The sequence below is a fragment of the Artemia franciscana genome, chromosome 2, assembly GCF_032884065.1.
Source record: "Artemia franciscana chromosome 2, ASM3288406v1, whole genome shotgun sequence".
NCBI classification, from domain to species: Eukaryota; Metazoa; Arthropoda; class Branchiopoda; order Anostraca; family Artemiidae; genus Artemia; species Artemia franciscana.
Window position 1 is genome coordinate 1,026,298 of NC_088864.1, and position 14,791 is coordinate 1,041,088.

The 14,791-nt window shown below is 37.0% G+C and overlaps 1 protein-coding gene across 1 annotated transcript in view; it reads right to left on the minus strand.

Annotated features, from left to right (window-relative positions):
- Nucleotides 1-14,791, minus strand: part of LOC136035654 (uncharacterized) — a 79,775-nt gene that overhangs the window by 11,622 nt on the left and 53,362 nt on the right. The window contains exons 8-10 of the mRNA XM_065717564.1: nucleotides 12,163-12,295; nucleotides 7,075-7,166; nucleotides 2,118-2,288 (exon numbers count right to left, since the gene is read on the minus strand). Of these exons, the coding sequence (XP_065573636.1) occupies nucleotides 2,118-2,288; nucleotides 7,075-7,166; nucleotides 12,163-12,295 (396 nt within the window). The remainder of the gene's footprint in view (nucleotides 1-2,117; nucleotides 2,289-7,074; nucleotides 7,167-12,162; nucleotides 12,296-14,791) is intronic.

Below are 14,791 nucleotides of genomic sequence, written 5' to 3' on the forward strand. Positions count from 1 at the left end.
TTAAAAATTAATACTAAAAATGACAGAGCAAGCGAAAAAATTTATAAAAGTTATCTCTGTCAGGAATTGAGCCTACAACCTTCGGAGTAGAATACCAACACCATATTAACTGCGCTATGCAGACTTGCAAGGAGACATTCTTTAAATAATTTTCCTCAGTGCCATAAAAACAAGCCCCTAAGCAATAAATTCAACAAGAAAATTACATTAGCATTTTAACGTTAGCTAGGATTCACTACCCTATCTCTAAGAGTGTGCAGCCACTTCAATAAAGGGAGAGCCTCAATAACAACTTCAACAAGAAAATTACACTGGTTATTCCAAGGTTAGCTAGGACTCACTGTCCCATCTCTTCAATCGAATTCACTATCGATAATTCTTTATAATTACCAAGAAAAATGCTGTATTCCAGAGTTATAAAAAAAAGCACAGAAATCCAAGCTAGCAATTGAACAAGGAGCCTCTAGACGCTGAAGCAACCTATTAATTAATACATTATCACAGACGTTAGCCAATTCCAAATATCTGACAGCCCAGAGATATGTCAACGAAATTGACAGCCCCAGAAAATCAAAGATACTTCAAAATTTCTCTCTGAAAAACGCCTACAATACAAGGAAAACGTCTAATAATAGACCTAAAAACATATCCAATTGAAAAATTGTTTCAGGTATGATATTAGAATATTAGCTAGATTTAGGATTGCTTACTTCAGCTCCGACAAGGCATCCTCCCTCGATGATGCAAATTGGAGGAAAACGTGCTTAAGGGACAGCAAAAAGGAAAACGTCCTTTTTTTCTAATTTCTTTTATCTATTTTTCTTTATTTTTAAGTGTATTTTGTTAAAATATAAAATTAATCAATGAAAGGATTTCTCCTATGAATTTATTAAGAAGGAAAATGGCCCCTTTCCTAAAGACGAACATATCTAATAAAAAAATAAAAATGTACCCGAACAACAAGAAAAATATTACTTTTGATATTAGAATGAGGGCTTAGGTTTTAGAATTTCTTACTTCAGCTCCGGCAAGGCATCCTTCCTCAATGATGAAAAAGAAAAACAAAAGTCATTTAAAAGGGAAACGGACTCTTTTACTTATGAAAACTAAGGATTTATTAACAAGAAAAATGCCCCCTTTCCTAAAGACGAAAATGTCTAATAACAAACTAAAAACGTACTCAACTAACAAAAAAATATTACTTTTGATATTAGAATGAGGGCCTAGATTTTAAAAATACTTAAAAAATCCTTTAAAAGGGAAACCAAAAGGAAAACCTACTCTTTTACCTATAAAAACTAAGAATTTATTAAAACAGAAAAGGCCCTCTTTCCTAAACAAAAACCTGTCTAATAATAAACTAAAAACGTGCCCAAATAAAAAAAAATATCATTTTTGATTCGTGTACTAGGTAGTCCCCCTCCCTCTCCCCTAAGTCGCTAGCCAATAATACTTATTTTCAAAATTACAGAGTTGCCGAAGAAGAAATTTGCGGGCGTTACTTTCACGAAGGATTGAGTCTTTCAAGTGTCATATGGATCAAGAATATTACGACTTAAAAACATTAAAGTTAAAGTCCTTAAATGCTTATGGCTATATATATCCATAACAGGCCAATTTCTTAAGAGAGAGGAGGGTTGCTTTTCAATCCCCCCCCTTCAATATATGACGGAGAAACAATTACAGAAATGTTAGATTATACTTTATTTAATTACATGCTATTTATTTTTATAAATATCTCAGGATTATTTGTATTAGTATGCTGTTATTTGACTGTATGCTGTTATTTCAATTTAGCCTTTAAGTAGATCTAATGTTGACCTTACGAGCACAGCCAAAATGTGCTCTTTCCCGAGGAAGCCAAATGTGCATCCTTCCTGAGGAAGGATGCCTTTTCGCATCCCTCCTCACTAATGAAAAAGGAAAACACGTCCTTTAAAAGAGAAACAAAAAGAAAAAGGTACTCTTTTACCTATAAAAACTAAGAGTTTATTAAAAAAGAAAGGCCCTCTTTCCTAAACAAAAAACTGTCTAATAATAAACTAAAAAAGTGCCCAAATAATAAAAAAATATCACTTTTGATATTAGAATAAGAGCTAGATTTTAGAATTGCTTACTTCAGCTCCGGCAAGGCATCCTTCCTCAATGATATCAAAAGCTTCTTGTGCATGCTTCTTCCTGTTGACTAGCCGTGACTTGGCCACCCAAAACTGGGCATATTTGGTAACTTTGGGGCATCTTGTTTCGATCCGTTCAAGCCATTCTGCGATTCTAGCCTTTGGCATGGCCTTTTGAAAATAAAATTATGAATACAGATTAGTTTCTACGAAATTACTTTAAACATTTCTTCTTTTTTCACTAACTTTAAAAAGACATTTATATTAAAAAGATATTATTTTTAGCAGTCTAAAACAGGACATGCTTGGCGGTTGAGGGCTTCTCTTTTGGATACGGTAAAGCCTTTCTCCGGTCCTGGCTTTGAGTATGGTCTACTAGAAACATGAAAATAGATTAGTTTCAGAAATTAATTTAAGCATTTCTCCTTTCTTTTTCACCACCTTTAAGACAACATTTATATTAAAGATGATTTTTAGCAGCCCAAAACCGGACATATTTGGCAACCAGAGGGCCTCTGTTCCCAATACACTCAAGCCATTCTCCGGCCTATCCTTTAAGTAAGTAAAAAAAATGTTAGTTACTTCGAACATCAAGGAGGCACACTCGTGCCTCTATAAAGAGGCGACCCACGACAATGTTAAGCGATCTTCGATTCCAGTGGTCGCAGAGGGATGGGGAGGAATGCATTTCATAGCCCGAGCTCCAACTAAGAAACCTGCAAAATTTCATCCCCCTCCAACTTTTCCTTCATGGGGAAAATCTGGCCGAAAATTTCGACCCGTCAACCCCAGCCCCCCTTTAACGTTGTCCGATCGGGCTGAAATTCACAAGTTAAGGTCCCCTAGGGCCCAGGAGCTTATGCGCGAAATTTCAGCTCGATCCGATAACTCCTTCCCTGTTTTCCAGAAACCACGCATAGCCACTTAAAATTCATGTTCTTTGTTTTTCTAGACGCCTACAGGTCACATCCGACATCGGATCTGGGTGTACGAAGACTCATTCGATGCGGAATTCTCCGAGTAATTTTCCTGGAAAGTTTCGTAGGAAAATCTTAACCCCCCGAAAGTTTCGACCCTCCAACCCCCCCCCCCCTTTAACGTTGTCCGATCGGGCTGAAATTCACAAGTTAAGGTCCCCTACGGCCCAGGAGCTTATCCGCGAAATTTCAGCTCGATCCGATAACTCCTTCCCTGCTTTCCAGAAACCATGCATTAGCAACTTAATTAACGCATTTCTGTCCATAAGAGCCCATGTTAATTTGAAATTTTTAAAAGTTATTGAGAAGTTATATTTAAACACATGCAAGTGATTAGCTCAGTCGGTAGACCGTGGGACTTTTAATCCTCGGGTCAAGGGTTCAAGTCCCTTACGGACGGTTTTTTTTCACAACATCAAAAAAATTTTGATAACACCTGGACAGCTTATCATTTGAGAGATAACAGAATATTAGCTTCTTATGAGCAAAAGAAACATTCCGGTCATTCTATCTATATTTTTTTGTATTTTATACAATGATTTTAAAGCGGGGGGGGGGGGGTTCCTCTCCTAATTCCTGTACGAGGAGTACAGGAATTATTAAATTACATCCACCATGGATTGTAGAAAAACGTACAGAACTAATATGAAAAAAACTTCGTTTTCTTAAAGAGTTAAAGAGGCTGCGTCCCAAAGTCGAACCTTAAAACGTACAGGAATTAGAAGAGGCAGTTGGGGGGCTGCCGCCCCCCAAACCCCCAGCTTTTAAAGACTCTTTTGTACAGGTTTTTTGTTTTTTTGCTAACCCCCCGCTCTTGGCTTCGGAAAGGCCCTCTTTTAATTAACAAAAAATTGAAATGAATGAATAATGGAATAACTTCGAAAAATGTTAAACACAAGAGGACAGGAGAACCATTGCGCCGAAACTAGTAATTAGTAACAATGAAGTCCCCCCCCCAAAAAAAACCTGTACAAAAGAGTCTTTAAAAGCTGGGGGTTTGGGGGGCGGCAGCCCCCCAAATGCCTCTTCTAATTCCTGTACGTTTTAAGGTTCGACTTTGGGACGCAGCCTCTTTAACTCTTTAAGAAAACGAAGTTTTTTTCATATTATTTCAAATCAAAAACGACTATCATAAGTGCTTAGAAAACAAAATTTACTTCACAAGAAAAGGAAATCTAGGACAACAACTACATTAAACACATCTTAAGTAACAAACTACGTAAAATAGCTACAATTTTTTTTTACATTTTATTTATTATTTTTTTTTTTTTAAACAGTTTTTATTACAGTTTTATTACATTTTTTTTTTTTTTTTTTTTTTTTTTTTTTTTTTTTTTTTTTTTTTTTTTTTTTTTTTTTTTTTTTTTTTTTTTTTGCCCACAGTGTTATTTATGAACGACTTTAAACAGTTTGACATAATATGCACGATACTTATCTCATACCGTATGTATAATATGGACGTCAATTGTTCGTATCCATAACCTAATATGAATCTCAAAATCCCCCCCCCGTCAAAAAAAAATGTTTGTCTGACTCGGTAAAAACGTAACAAAAATAAAAAAAAAAATTTGGATGCATTTTTCATTTTTTTTGTAAGATTCCCCAAAAAATCATTTTACACCCCCCCCGAAAAAAAATCATGGATACGACCCTGACCAAAATATAAAAATATTGTAAAATACAACATTATTCTCTCATAAATATTTACCTATAATTATTCATTATGAAAAATAAAATGTCTCAATAAAATTTCAAGTGCCGTCCGAGTAAATTAAAAAGATAAAAAAACTTTTATCACCAAAATCTATTCCGATCTAGTTCACATCCACGAATGTTGAAGCTTCGAATCACGAAAATAACTCCGTGATTTTATATAGCAGCTTTTTATGAATGTTTTTTTTTCTCCGTTTTTCGTCAGAAGTTCATGCGTGAAGATGGTTCAATTAGGTGGCTACTCAGAAATATCAAAACCCAGCAATCAAAATGGAATTCGTTTTGGATTTATTCTAGCCAACCTCACCACATAGTGGTTTCTGTTGTAGCCGTTTTAAGAGATGTGTCGGTCAGGTTTGATGGAAAAAAAAGCTAGTGGTGTTAACTGGCATATTGAGTGACCTTTAAGCCGGTCCAGGAGAAATCATCCTCACCAACTAGCATCTCTGAGGATTAACCAAGAACTTATTATAAAAAACATAAACCAAAATATTGGTTATGTTTATGATTGCGTCTAAAAATAAAAGCACAAGAATTGGAATGTGCACGTATATGTAAGTCACTTATAGTAAGTGTACTTGGATGAAAAGTAAGGAAAAAAAATTGTGCTGAAGGAAGAAATCACTCATGAACATAAAGTAGGAAAAACAAAAAGGAAGAGAGAACAAAGACTAATAGAGGTGGCGTTGTTGTGTGAATGATTCATACAGAAAGTAAAATATTGAATTGGGTTTAACATACATAGGAAATGGTAGATGATCTACATGGAAAAATGGATGATGGTACACGGAAAACCCAAGAATAAATTGTAGAATTTTCAAAGCCCAGATAAACAAAAGAAACATAAAATGTTCATTCCAAATATATCCACCAAGCATAGAAACTTCTCTGATTCTTAAATTAAATAAAAAAAAAGTTCTCCTGTAAAAATTAACAAGAGCTAACAGCTCATATGGCACTTGTGACAAGGTCGAAAGAGCCAAGAGCTCATAAGGCATGAGCTCTAACAAAATTCTAAGAATCAATAGATTGATTTAAAAGGAAAATCAGAGGCTTATTGCCCTTCGGGATTTAAAATAAGAGCTCTGAGACACGAGTCCTTCTAAATTTCAAATTTCATCAAGATCCGATCACCCAATCGTAAGTTAAAAATACCTCATTTTTTTCTAATTGTTCGTCTTCCTTCAGCCTCCCAGATGGTCGAATCAGGGAAAACGACTTTATCAAGTCAATTTGTGAAGGTCCCTGACATGCCTACCAATTTTGATCGTCCTGGCACGTCCAGGAAGACGGAAATTGCGAAAGCACTGGACGACCCCCCCTAACTCCCCCAAAGAGAGCGATCCCATTCCGGTTGCGTCAATCACGTGTATACGACATTTGCTTATTCTTTTGTTCCCACCGATTGTTTATATGTTCTCTTTTAAACTTTTTCAACGCTAATTTGATCTCACTCTTTTAGTTTTGTTTTAGTACTTACCTCTTTAACTTTCTGACATTTTGCCGCTTAATTTTTTTTTTTTTTGACAAATGAATGGCTTTGCCTTTCTGATTTAGTTGTTTTTGACATTGTTTAGCCAGTTTTTTAGTTATTTTGCCATTTTTATTATGTTTTTTTATTTTTATGGTTTTATGACTCCGGAATGCGAATTTGGTCCCTCGCGGCTTGTGATAGTCATTTTTTGAAATTTAATATCTTATCTTAACTTAGTAGCATTAAAGACGGCTTGGTGGAAATCCTTCCAGAGGAGGCAAAGCGATGACAGTTTTTGCCATAATTATCAACATCTTGTCCAGCGACAGACACAAGAATGAAGAGGATTTTTGTAATGACACTTTGAGCAATAACAGAAAAAAATGTTGACAAAATGGCTTTGTAGTGAACTGGTTGGTTAGCTAATAATAAATTTGCGTCATTAGTCAAAAAACTTAACTGTTGATTAATTTGACTGCTTTATTAATTTGATAATTGATCGCTTAATAGGTATTTTTATTTAAATAGCCGTCTGTTTAATTAATTAATAATTATTTGTAGTAGTTGATTTAGTAAGGATTAATCTATCAAATTCTTTGTTAAGATTGGTAAGTAGGAGCGAACAATTAAAATCAATAATTTTATTTACAGTGTCATTACCCATTCTTTTTTTTTGTTCATTATATTGGCATCACAAAAATAAAAATTTCCTGCAAGAATTTCTGTCACTTTTTCTAAATACTTTTAAAATGATTAATCTTCAAAATAAACAGGATGAAATTTAAACACTCACGTTTTGTAGCGCCAATGTCTCTTCCAACAATGCCACTATTTCTGCATTGTGGCTGTCATCCTCTTTTGGCTTTAGGTCTGTCTGTGGCACTTCTTTAAAGAAGAAGAGACGTGAAATTTTAGTATAATCATAAAAAATAAGATACGGAAATATGGAAATAAAAATATGACAATTCACCCAAAAAGAGATACATATGTCATTATGTCCAAATTACAAGGGCACATTTTTTCATGCCAAAAATTGAGTTCTTTAGCCCTTTAATGAATCTTTAGTCACCAATCATACTTGGCAACACTAAAAATAAACTGTAATGTCTTCAAATTTCTGGATAGGAGCCAAGTGAAACTACAGTACGTCCAACACTCTCAGGGGAGTGTTGGACGTACTCCCGTCCAAACACTCTCAGGGGAGAGGTACTCCCCTGAGTACCTCTCAGGGGAGAGGTACTCCCCTGAGTACCTCTCAGGGGAGTACTTAAAGTTTTCAAAAGTGACTACTCAAGATTTACATTTGAAAAATAGGGTTGAGGATTAGCTGGGAGACCATAAATATATAAATATGTCAAATGGAATGTAAGTTTGAAGGAAACCAGGGGTGTAGTTTGCTATGAGGCAGAGGGGATGGCAACTGCCCCTCCCAGACCTTGGTTTGCCCCCCTCACACCCCAGTTCACCAAAATTAACCCCAGTACAAAAATGGGACGTCGTTGTGGATACCACAATAATGCATATGTCAACACATTTCTACTAGGGGGAAGGGGAAGAGACGGAAGCAAAAAATTCTATACCTTGGGCTTTAAATCCACCCTATCTTTGTAGTTATGAAGAATTCATCAGACTATTCGAGAATGCAGCGCGTTATAGATATATTACAACCAGTAAACCTTCTAGTTATATATATATTCAAGTTATGAGCCATAAATAGGGCACACTAGCACAGTCTATGAAACAAGTAATGGAGAAAATTCACTTTTATTTCAATCCTTTAGTCATCTAGTGGAAAAAATACCACATTGTCTTGAGCCTGTTTCTTAGCATTAATACTAACTACCAAGAAGAATCCTTATGACTGCATGATTCAAAAAATCAACCAAGTTTTTGGACGAGAACGAAATTTTTTAATTTAATTTGGTCAGATTAGCGTCTAAAAGGCTTATGTCACTTGCAACCTTTTTTTACTCATACAGGGAACGGTCCTAAATGATCAAATATTAATTATCGAAATCACCTTTACAAAAAAAAGCTATAATATTAAATGTCGCAAATCTTACCTCACAGAACAATGTCCAACACCACAACTTCTTAGCGGAGCATTTGAAATTTTCCTAAGTATCGGTCTTTAGGCTCCCCTATCCCTCTTGAAGACATATAATTAAATGTAATTTTTGTATTTTCGTCACCTATTCGCCAGGAGAATATTTTACAAATCCCCCCCCTTGCCTAAGATATGACATGTCTATCAGTATCTGTATGGGCAGTTGCCTTTAACAAGCAAAATTAAAATTGGAATTGCTTAAGATCCCGACTAGATTAGTGTCAGAGAACTAAAAATTCTCGATGGACTATAATCTAGCTTAGCGCCACCTAACAAATGTATTCCTAGTGGCCCCAACTTTTCCCAAGATTGTTTCTGTTTCCGTCAGTTTGAAAATTAGCCGAAATTCACAGCATTGATATTATGAATAAGACTTTAACGAGGAAGTAAGACACACATCCAACCTAGTCCACAAGTGCCATTAATACCATTGATAGTCGATTCTTGAAACAGCTCACTTTCTATATCATGGGGCTTTATATTAAGTTACCAGCTAATAAGGTTTTTTGGTAACTTAAGACTCTTCAATTTAGAGGCCACGGGGCTGGTTTTATCTTCCTGCGAACTTACATACCTCAAGATGTGGAATGTTGAAGGCCGAAACCGTAGGGGCAAAACTGTAGAGACGATTTAAGGACAAAACCGTAGTGTACGCAGTAGTAGCCCCATTGACCCAAACGACACTAACCCCATCTAGGGTCAATTCCTGAAACAGCTCACTATCTATATCACGGGGCTTTAAATTAATGTTAAAAGTTAATCAGGTTTTTTTAATAACTTAAGACTTTTCGCTTTAGCGACTACAGGGCTAGTTTTGCCATCTTGATAACTTACATAGCTCAAGCTGTGTAATTTTCAGGGAGGAAACCGTGGGGGGCAAAACTTTGGACGATTTAGGGTCAGAACCGTAGAGAGTGAACGCAACAATAAAATCTTGCTGATAAAATATTACGCCTACCCCACATCAGCAGATATTGAAACAAATTCTCAAAAAAAGGAAGAAGAAAAGAACATCAACGGTTTAGTGACAACGAGGAAGTAGAACCCTCATCAAACCCGGTTCATAAGTGACACTAACCCTATCGAGAGTCAATTCCTGAAACGGTCCGTTTCCTGTTCCAGAGAGTTCATTTACTCTCAATTTACCACAACGGCAATTCATTTTTTCAAAATATGCAGAGCATTTTTAAAAGCCAATCACTTCCCGGGTAAGATATTATCACAGATTCTGTTAGGTTGCAAAATATAGTTTTGTTGATTTATACAAAAAACGATTATAATTAATTAGTTCATTATAAAGGGGGCTTAAATAGGTTTCTCCAGTGTCTCTATTTGGGGCTACCCTATGTTGAATGTGTTTTTTTTCCATCTCAACTGCTTCACGGAATATTTGCATGTGACCTATAGAGGGGCAATAACGTGGGCTGTCAAATGAAATGAAAATGGACAGTGGTGTTTATAGGGTTCCCCCAGCAGTTGGGAGAGGTTGTCGGAACACAGGTCCTCAATCGACAAAGCTATGGGACTACGCCAAAGGCCTGAGACTTTTGATTCTGCCTTGGCTCAACATGTCTATGACAATTTACACCATTTCAATTTATTTGACAACACCTCCATTTTTGCCCCGTTAAAGGTCTCATGCAAGGTTTCAGGGAGGCAGTTGAAATAAAAAAAGCAGATTCACCTAAAGGTAGCTCTCAATACAGGTACTGGAGAAGCCTATGTAAGCCTCAATTGTAATGAACTAATTAATTATGAACGTTTTTTATACAAATCAACAAAATCATATATTACAATGTAACATAATCTGTGATAATATCTTACCTGGGATGGTATTGGCTTTTAAAAATACTCTGCATAAATTGAAAAATTCATTCGCCATTCAGTAGTGTATGTTTATTCAGTTACCCTATCACCGTTACTTTGAGAGGGTCTTCATGTTTTAATATATTGTATATGGGTGAAATATTCACCCATATATCTGATCGAGCAGCCTCCAATTTTTGATGTATGATCATGAGGGGATTTAGAGTTGCTACTCTCCTGAAAAAACCCGGTAACCATATTCACACAACCGATTAAGGTAGCTGATCTACTGACAGCACCAGAGGTTACAGCCTTCTCTTCAGGCTTTCTGGAGGCCCTCCCTTCACACAAAAGAATTTCTACTGAACTTAAAATGCTCACAACAACTTGAAATGAAGGTTGCCTTTCAGTTACCCTATCACCGTTACTTTGAGAGGGTCTTCATATTTTAATATATTGTATATGGCTGAAATATTCAAACTCATGAAATAATTATTAAGAAAATTTCGACAAAGTAGAGAAAAATTAATTTTCCAGATGGTATAATAGATTTAACGATTGAGATGGTGATTAGGGAGACCTGCATTTGTAGTTTTCTTCTCATTCATTTTTGTCGATGTCTGAAAAAGGTATCCGCCCTGTAATTAGACACCTCCTAGTCAGCTCCTAGTTGTTACACCTCCAGTGGTTTTATGAACCACTGGAGAGTGGTTTGAACCAGTGGTTTTATAAACCAGCGGTTTTATGAACCACAAAACCTCCAGTGGTTTTATGACAAAAAAGGAAACACATCAATTGTCCTCGATGATTTTTCAGTCGCCATCAAATATGTCAAAGTGAGAAAAAAGTTTCACTTTTCGGTATTTGACAAGTCTCATGTTTTTTTTTTCTTCTTTCCTTTTTTGTCGTCAGTTTTTTACGGCCATAGGTGTAGAGTGGAGATTTCCTTTCGACCAATAATTTTTTCTTTTAATTCTATAAGGGCGTTGGACAAATAGCTTTTTTCAGGTTCCCATGTAACTCATGATTGTAACACCCGTTCAAATCAACTCAACCCCCATCCGTCACAGCGCTCGTGCAACTCAACACTCATTCAATAGCTCAACACGAGCTGAATTCAGTATTTAACAGTTAGGAAAAATGAAAATTTTCAGAACCCGTCGTTTCAAGTAACGCTGCAGTCACGGAATCAAAATCTCAGTATTTATGAACACTTGCCTATGGCAAGGACTCAAGAAATATTGATTCTTTCCTATACCAAGGTGTCTTGAAATAGAGAGGTCCTTAAATCTCAAGTTCTTACCTGGAATTTAATCTAGTGTCTGTTCAAAAGACAATCGTCTATTGAATGAATGTGCTGCAAGAACTAGTGCCGAATAAAAATTCACCCTGGAAGCACAAGAATGTTTTGCAAACTATTTGCGTGCGCACTTGTTTGTTTAAAACAGCACTTGCTTTCTAAGCAGGAAAATAAAAATCATTAACCAGACAAGAAAAGAAAAGCTCCAACATTACGGTTGACACAATAAAGAAGTGGCTCAAATTAGTTCAAAGTAAACAGAACGCCGCCGCCTCGGCTGGCGGCGGCGCACACGCGGCGTTACGACACTTCGGCGGCAGTCGACCAAGCCTGTCGTCGATGGTGTCAGATGAATGCACCGGCCCAGCGCCAGGATCTATATCCAAGTTCCGACTAGATCAGGTACCCCCCCCCCTAAAATTCAGCTTATGGGCAACCATGCATTTGCTTATTAATGGCAAAATCGCTAACATTCTACGGTCAAAATTACAATTAACGGTTCTCTTAATAAACAGATTAGCAGCATCTGGTTTTTTGCAACTTGACACAAAACAGTAAAAATGAGATGCATTAGAAAAAAGTACTTTTCCTGGTAAAAAGAGCTTATAACAACGAAAAGCCTCTAACACTGAGTCATCTTCTTTACCAATATTACGACATTTACATACCTTTCTCATGATCATTAGCTGAAATAGTTACACAAGAATGGCTTCCTCCAGGACAAGCATCTCCCACCGAATTCTCTGACGGTAACTCAAAGGTCCTATTTAGTTTTGTGGATGGTTCTTCTGGTACTGCAACCTTTAAATATTCTTGAATCAATAAATATATATTCATTTCAATTTACAGAAATACGTTAATTTACGTTAAATTCATGTGTAAATTCACAGAGATACTTGGTACATTTTAGGTAAGGAATTAATTTCAAAATTTTAAACAAAATAAATGTTGTTAGCAAGATCCAGGGAGAAGGGGTCAGGATTTGAAAAATAATGTTGTCCCACTCGTAAAAACGAAAAAAAAATTGTATGTAAAGAAATTTTTGATGACTCAATTTTTTATGAGTTTTTACCCCCCCCCCCCCCCAGGATAAAATCTTTGATATGCCCTTGACTGTTAGGCAACAAAACCCTAAAGAAATATTATAAGAGCAACAAAACAAAGCGAGGTAACAAACATAACTTGATCAAAAGCAAATTTCCTTTCAAAATCATTTTCCGAATATCACATACGTTGTAAAATACTGCAAGCTGTTGTTAAGTTTTTTTTCGCGCAAAAGGAAAACAAGAGTTAAGAGCTCATATTGCACTTGTGACGAGGTCGGAAGAGCCAAGAGCCAAGTGTTCATAGGGTGTGAGCTCTAACAAAATTCTAAGAATCAATGGATTGATTCAAAAGGAAAATCAGAGGCTGAATGCCGGTCGGGATTTACATTAAGAACTCTAAGAGACCAGGTCCTTCTAAATATCGAAATTCATTAAGATCCGATCACCAACTCGTAAGTTAAAAATACCTCATTTTTTCTAATTTTTCCTCGCTCCTCAGCCCCTCAGATGGTCGAATCGGGGAAAACGACTTTATCAAGTCAATTTGTGCAGGCCCTGATACGCCTACCAATTTTCATCGTCCTAGCACGTCCAGAAGCACCGAACTCGCCAAAGCACTGGCCCCCCTAACTCCCCTAAAGGAAGCGGATCCAGTCCAGTTACGTCAATCACGTATCTACGACATTTGCTTATTCTACCAACCAAGTTTCATCCCGATCTCTCCGCTCTAATCGTTTTCCAAGATTTCCGGTTTCCCCCTCCAACTCCCCCCAATGTCACCAGATCTGGTCGGGATTTAAAATAAGAGCTCTGAGACATGAGTTCCTTCTAAATATCAAATTTAATTAGGACCCGGTCACCAGATCTCAAGTTAAAAATGCCTTAATTTTTCTGATTTTTCTGAATTAAGACCCCACCCCCCAAAAAAAATACACCAAAGAGAGCGGAATCAGTCCGATTATGTCAATCACGCATCTATGGCTTATGATTATTCTTCTCGCCAAGTTTCATCCCGATCTCTCCACTCTAAGCATTTTCCAAGATTTCTCCCCCCCCCCCAACTTCCCCAATATCACTGGATACAGTCGGGATTTAAATAAGAGCTCTGAGATTTGAGATCCTTCTAAATATCAAATTTCATTAAGATCCGATAACCTATTCGTAAGTTAAAAATACCTCATTTTTTCTTCTCCCTCAGGCCCCCCAGATGGTCGGACCGGAGAAACGACTGTTATCAAGTCAATTTGTGCAGGTCCCTGACACACCTACCAATTTTCATCGTCCTAGCACGTCCAGAAGTACCGAACTCGCCAAAGCACTGGAAATCCCCCCAACTCCCCCAAAGAGAGTGGATTCGTTCCAATTATGTCAATCACGCATCTAGAGCTTGATGTTATTTTTCCCATCAAGTTTGATCCCGATCTCTCCACTCTAAGCGTTTTCCAAGATTTCTGTTCCCCCCCCCCCCCCAAACCCCCTATATTCCCACCGATTCGAATTGAAAACGGAGCATCTGAGACATAAGATATCTCTATATATTAAGTTTCATTAAGATCCGACCACCCGTTCGTAAGATAAAGATACCATCACGTTTTCCAAGATTTCCGGTTTCCCACTCTAACTCCCCCCACTGTTACCGGATCTGGTCAGGATTTACAGTAAGAGCACTGAAGCACAAGATCCTTCCAAATATCAAATTTCATTAAGATCTGATCACCCGTTCGTAAGTTACAAATACCTCATTTTCTAATTTTTCCGAATTACCCCCCCCCCCCCAAACTCCGGAAAAGAGCGTGGATCCGGTCCGGTTATGTCATTCACGTACCTTAGACTTGTGCTTATTCTTCCTACCAAGTTCCATCCTGATCTTTTCACTCTAAGCGTTTTCAAGATTCCCCCCCCCCCCCCGCTCAATCGTCCTAGTGCCTAAACTAGCAAAACTGGGAAAGACAGACAGAAAGACCGACAAAATTTGCGATCGCTATATGTCACTTGGTAAATACCAAGTGCCCTAAAAACTACTCAAATTGCACCTTTTTATGGAGGGATTCGCAATACCAAACCCATTTAAGGTGGAAACAAACTCAGAAATCTTTCGAAAGATAACTTAGTGGAAATAGTCTATTTTTGAAGAATGTAGGCTAGGTGCTGTGTTTTATATTGGGACAATCAAACTGTAATTTCACTGCCATTTCCAAAATTAGTTACTTAAAAAACCTTTCGATACAAACATTGGCGGAAATTTCACGTT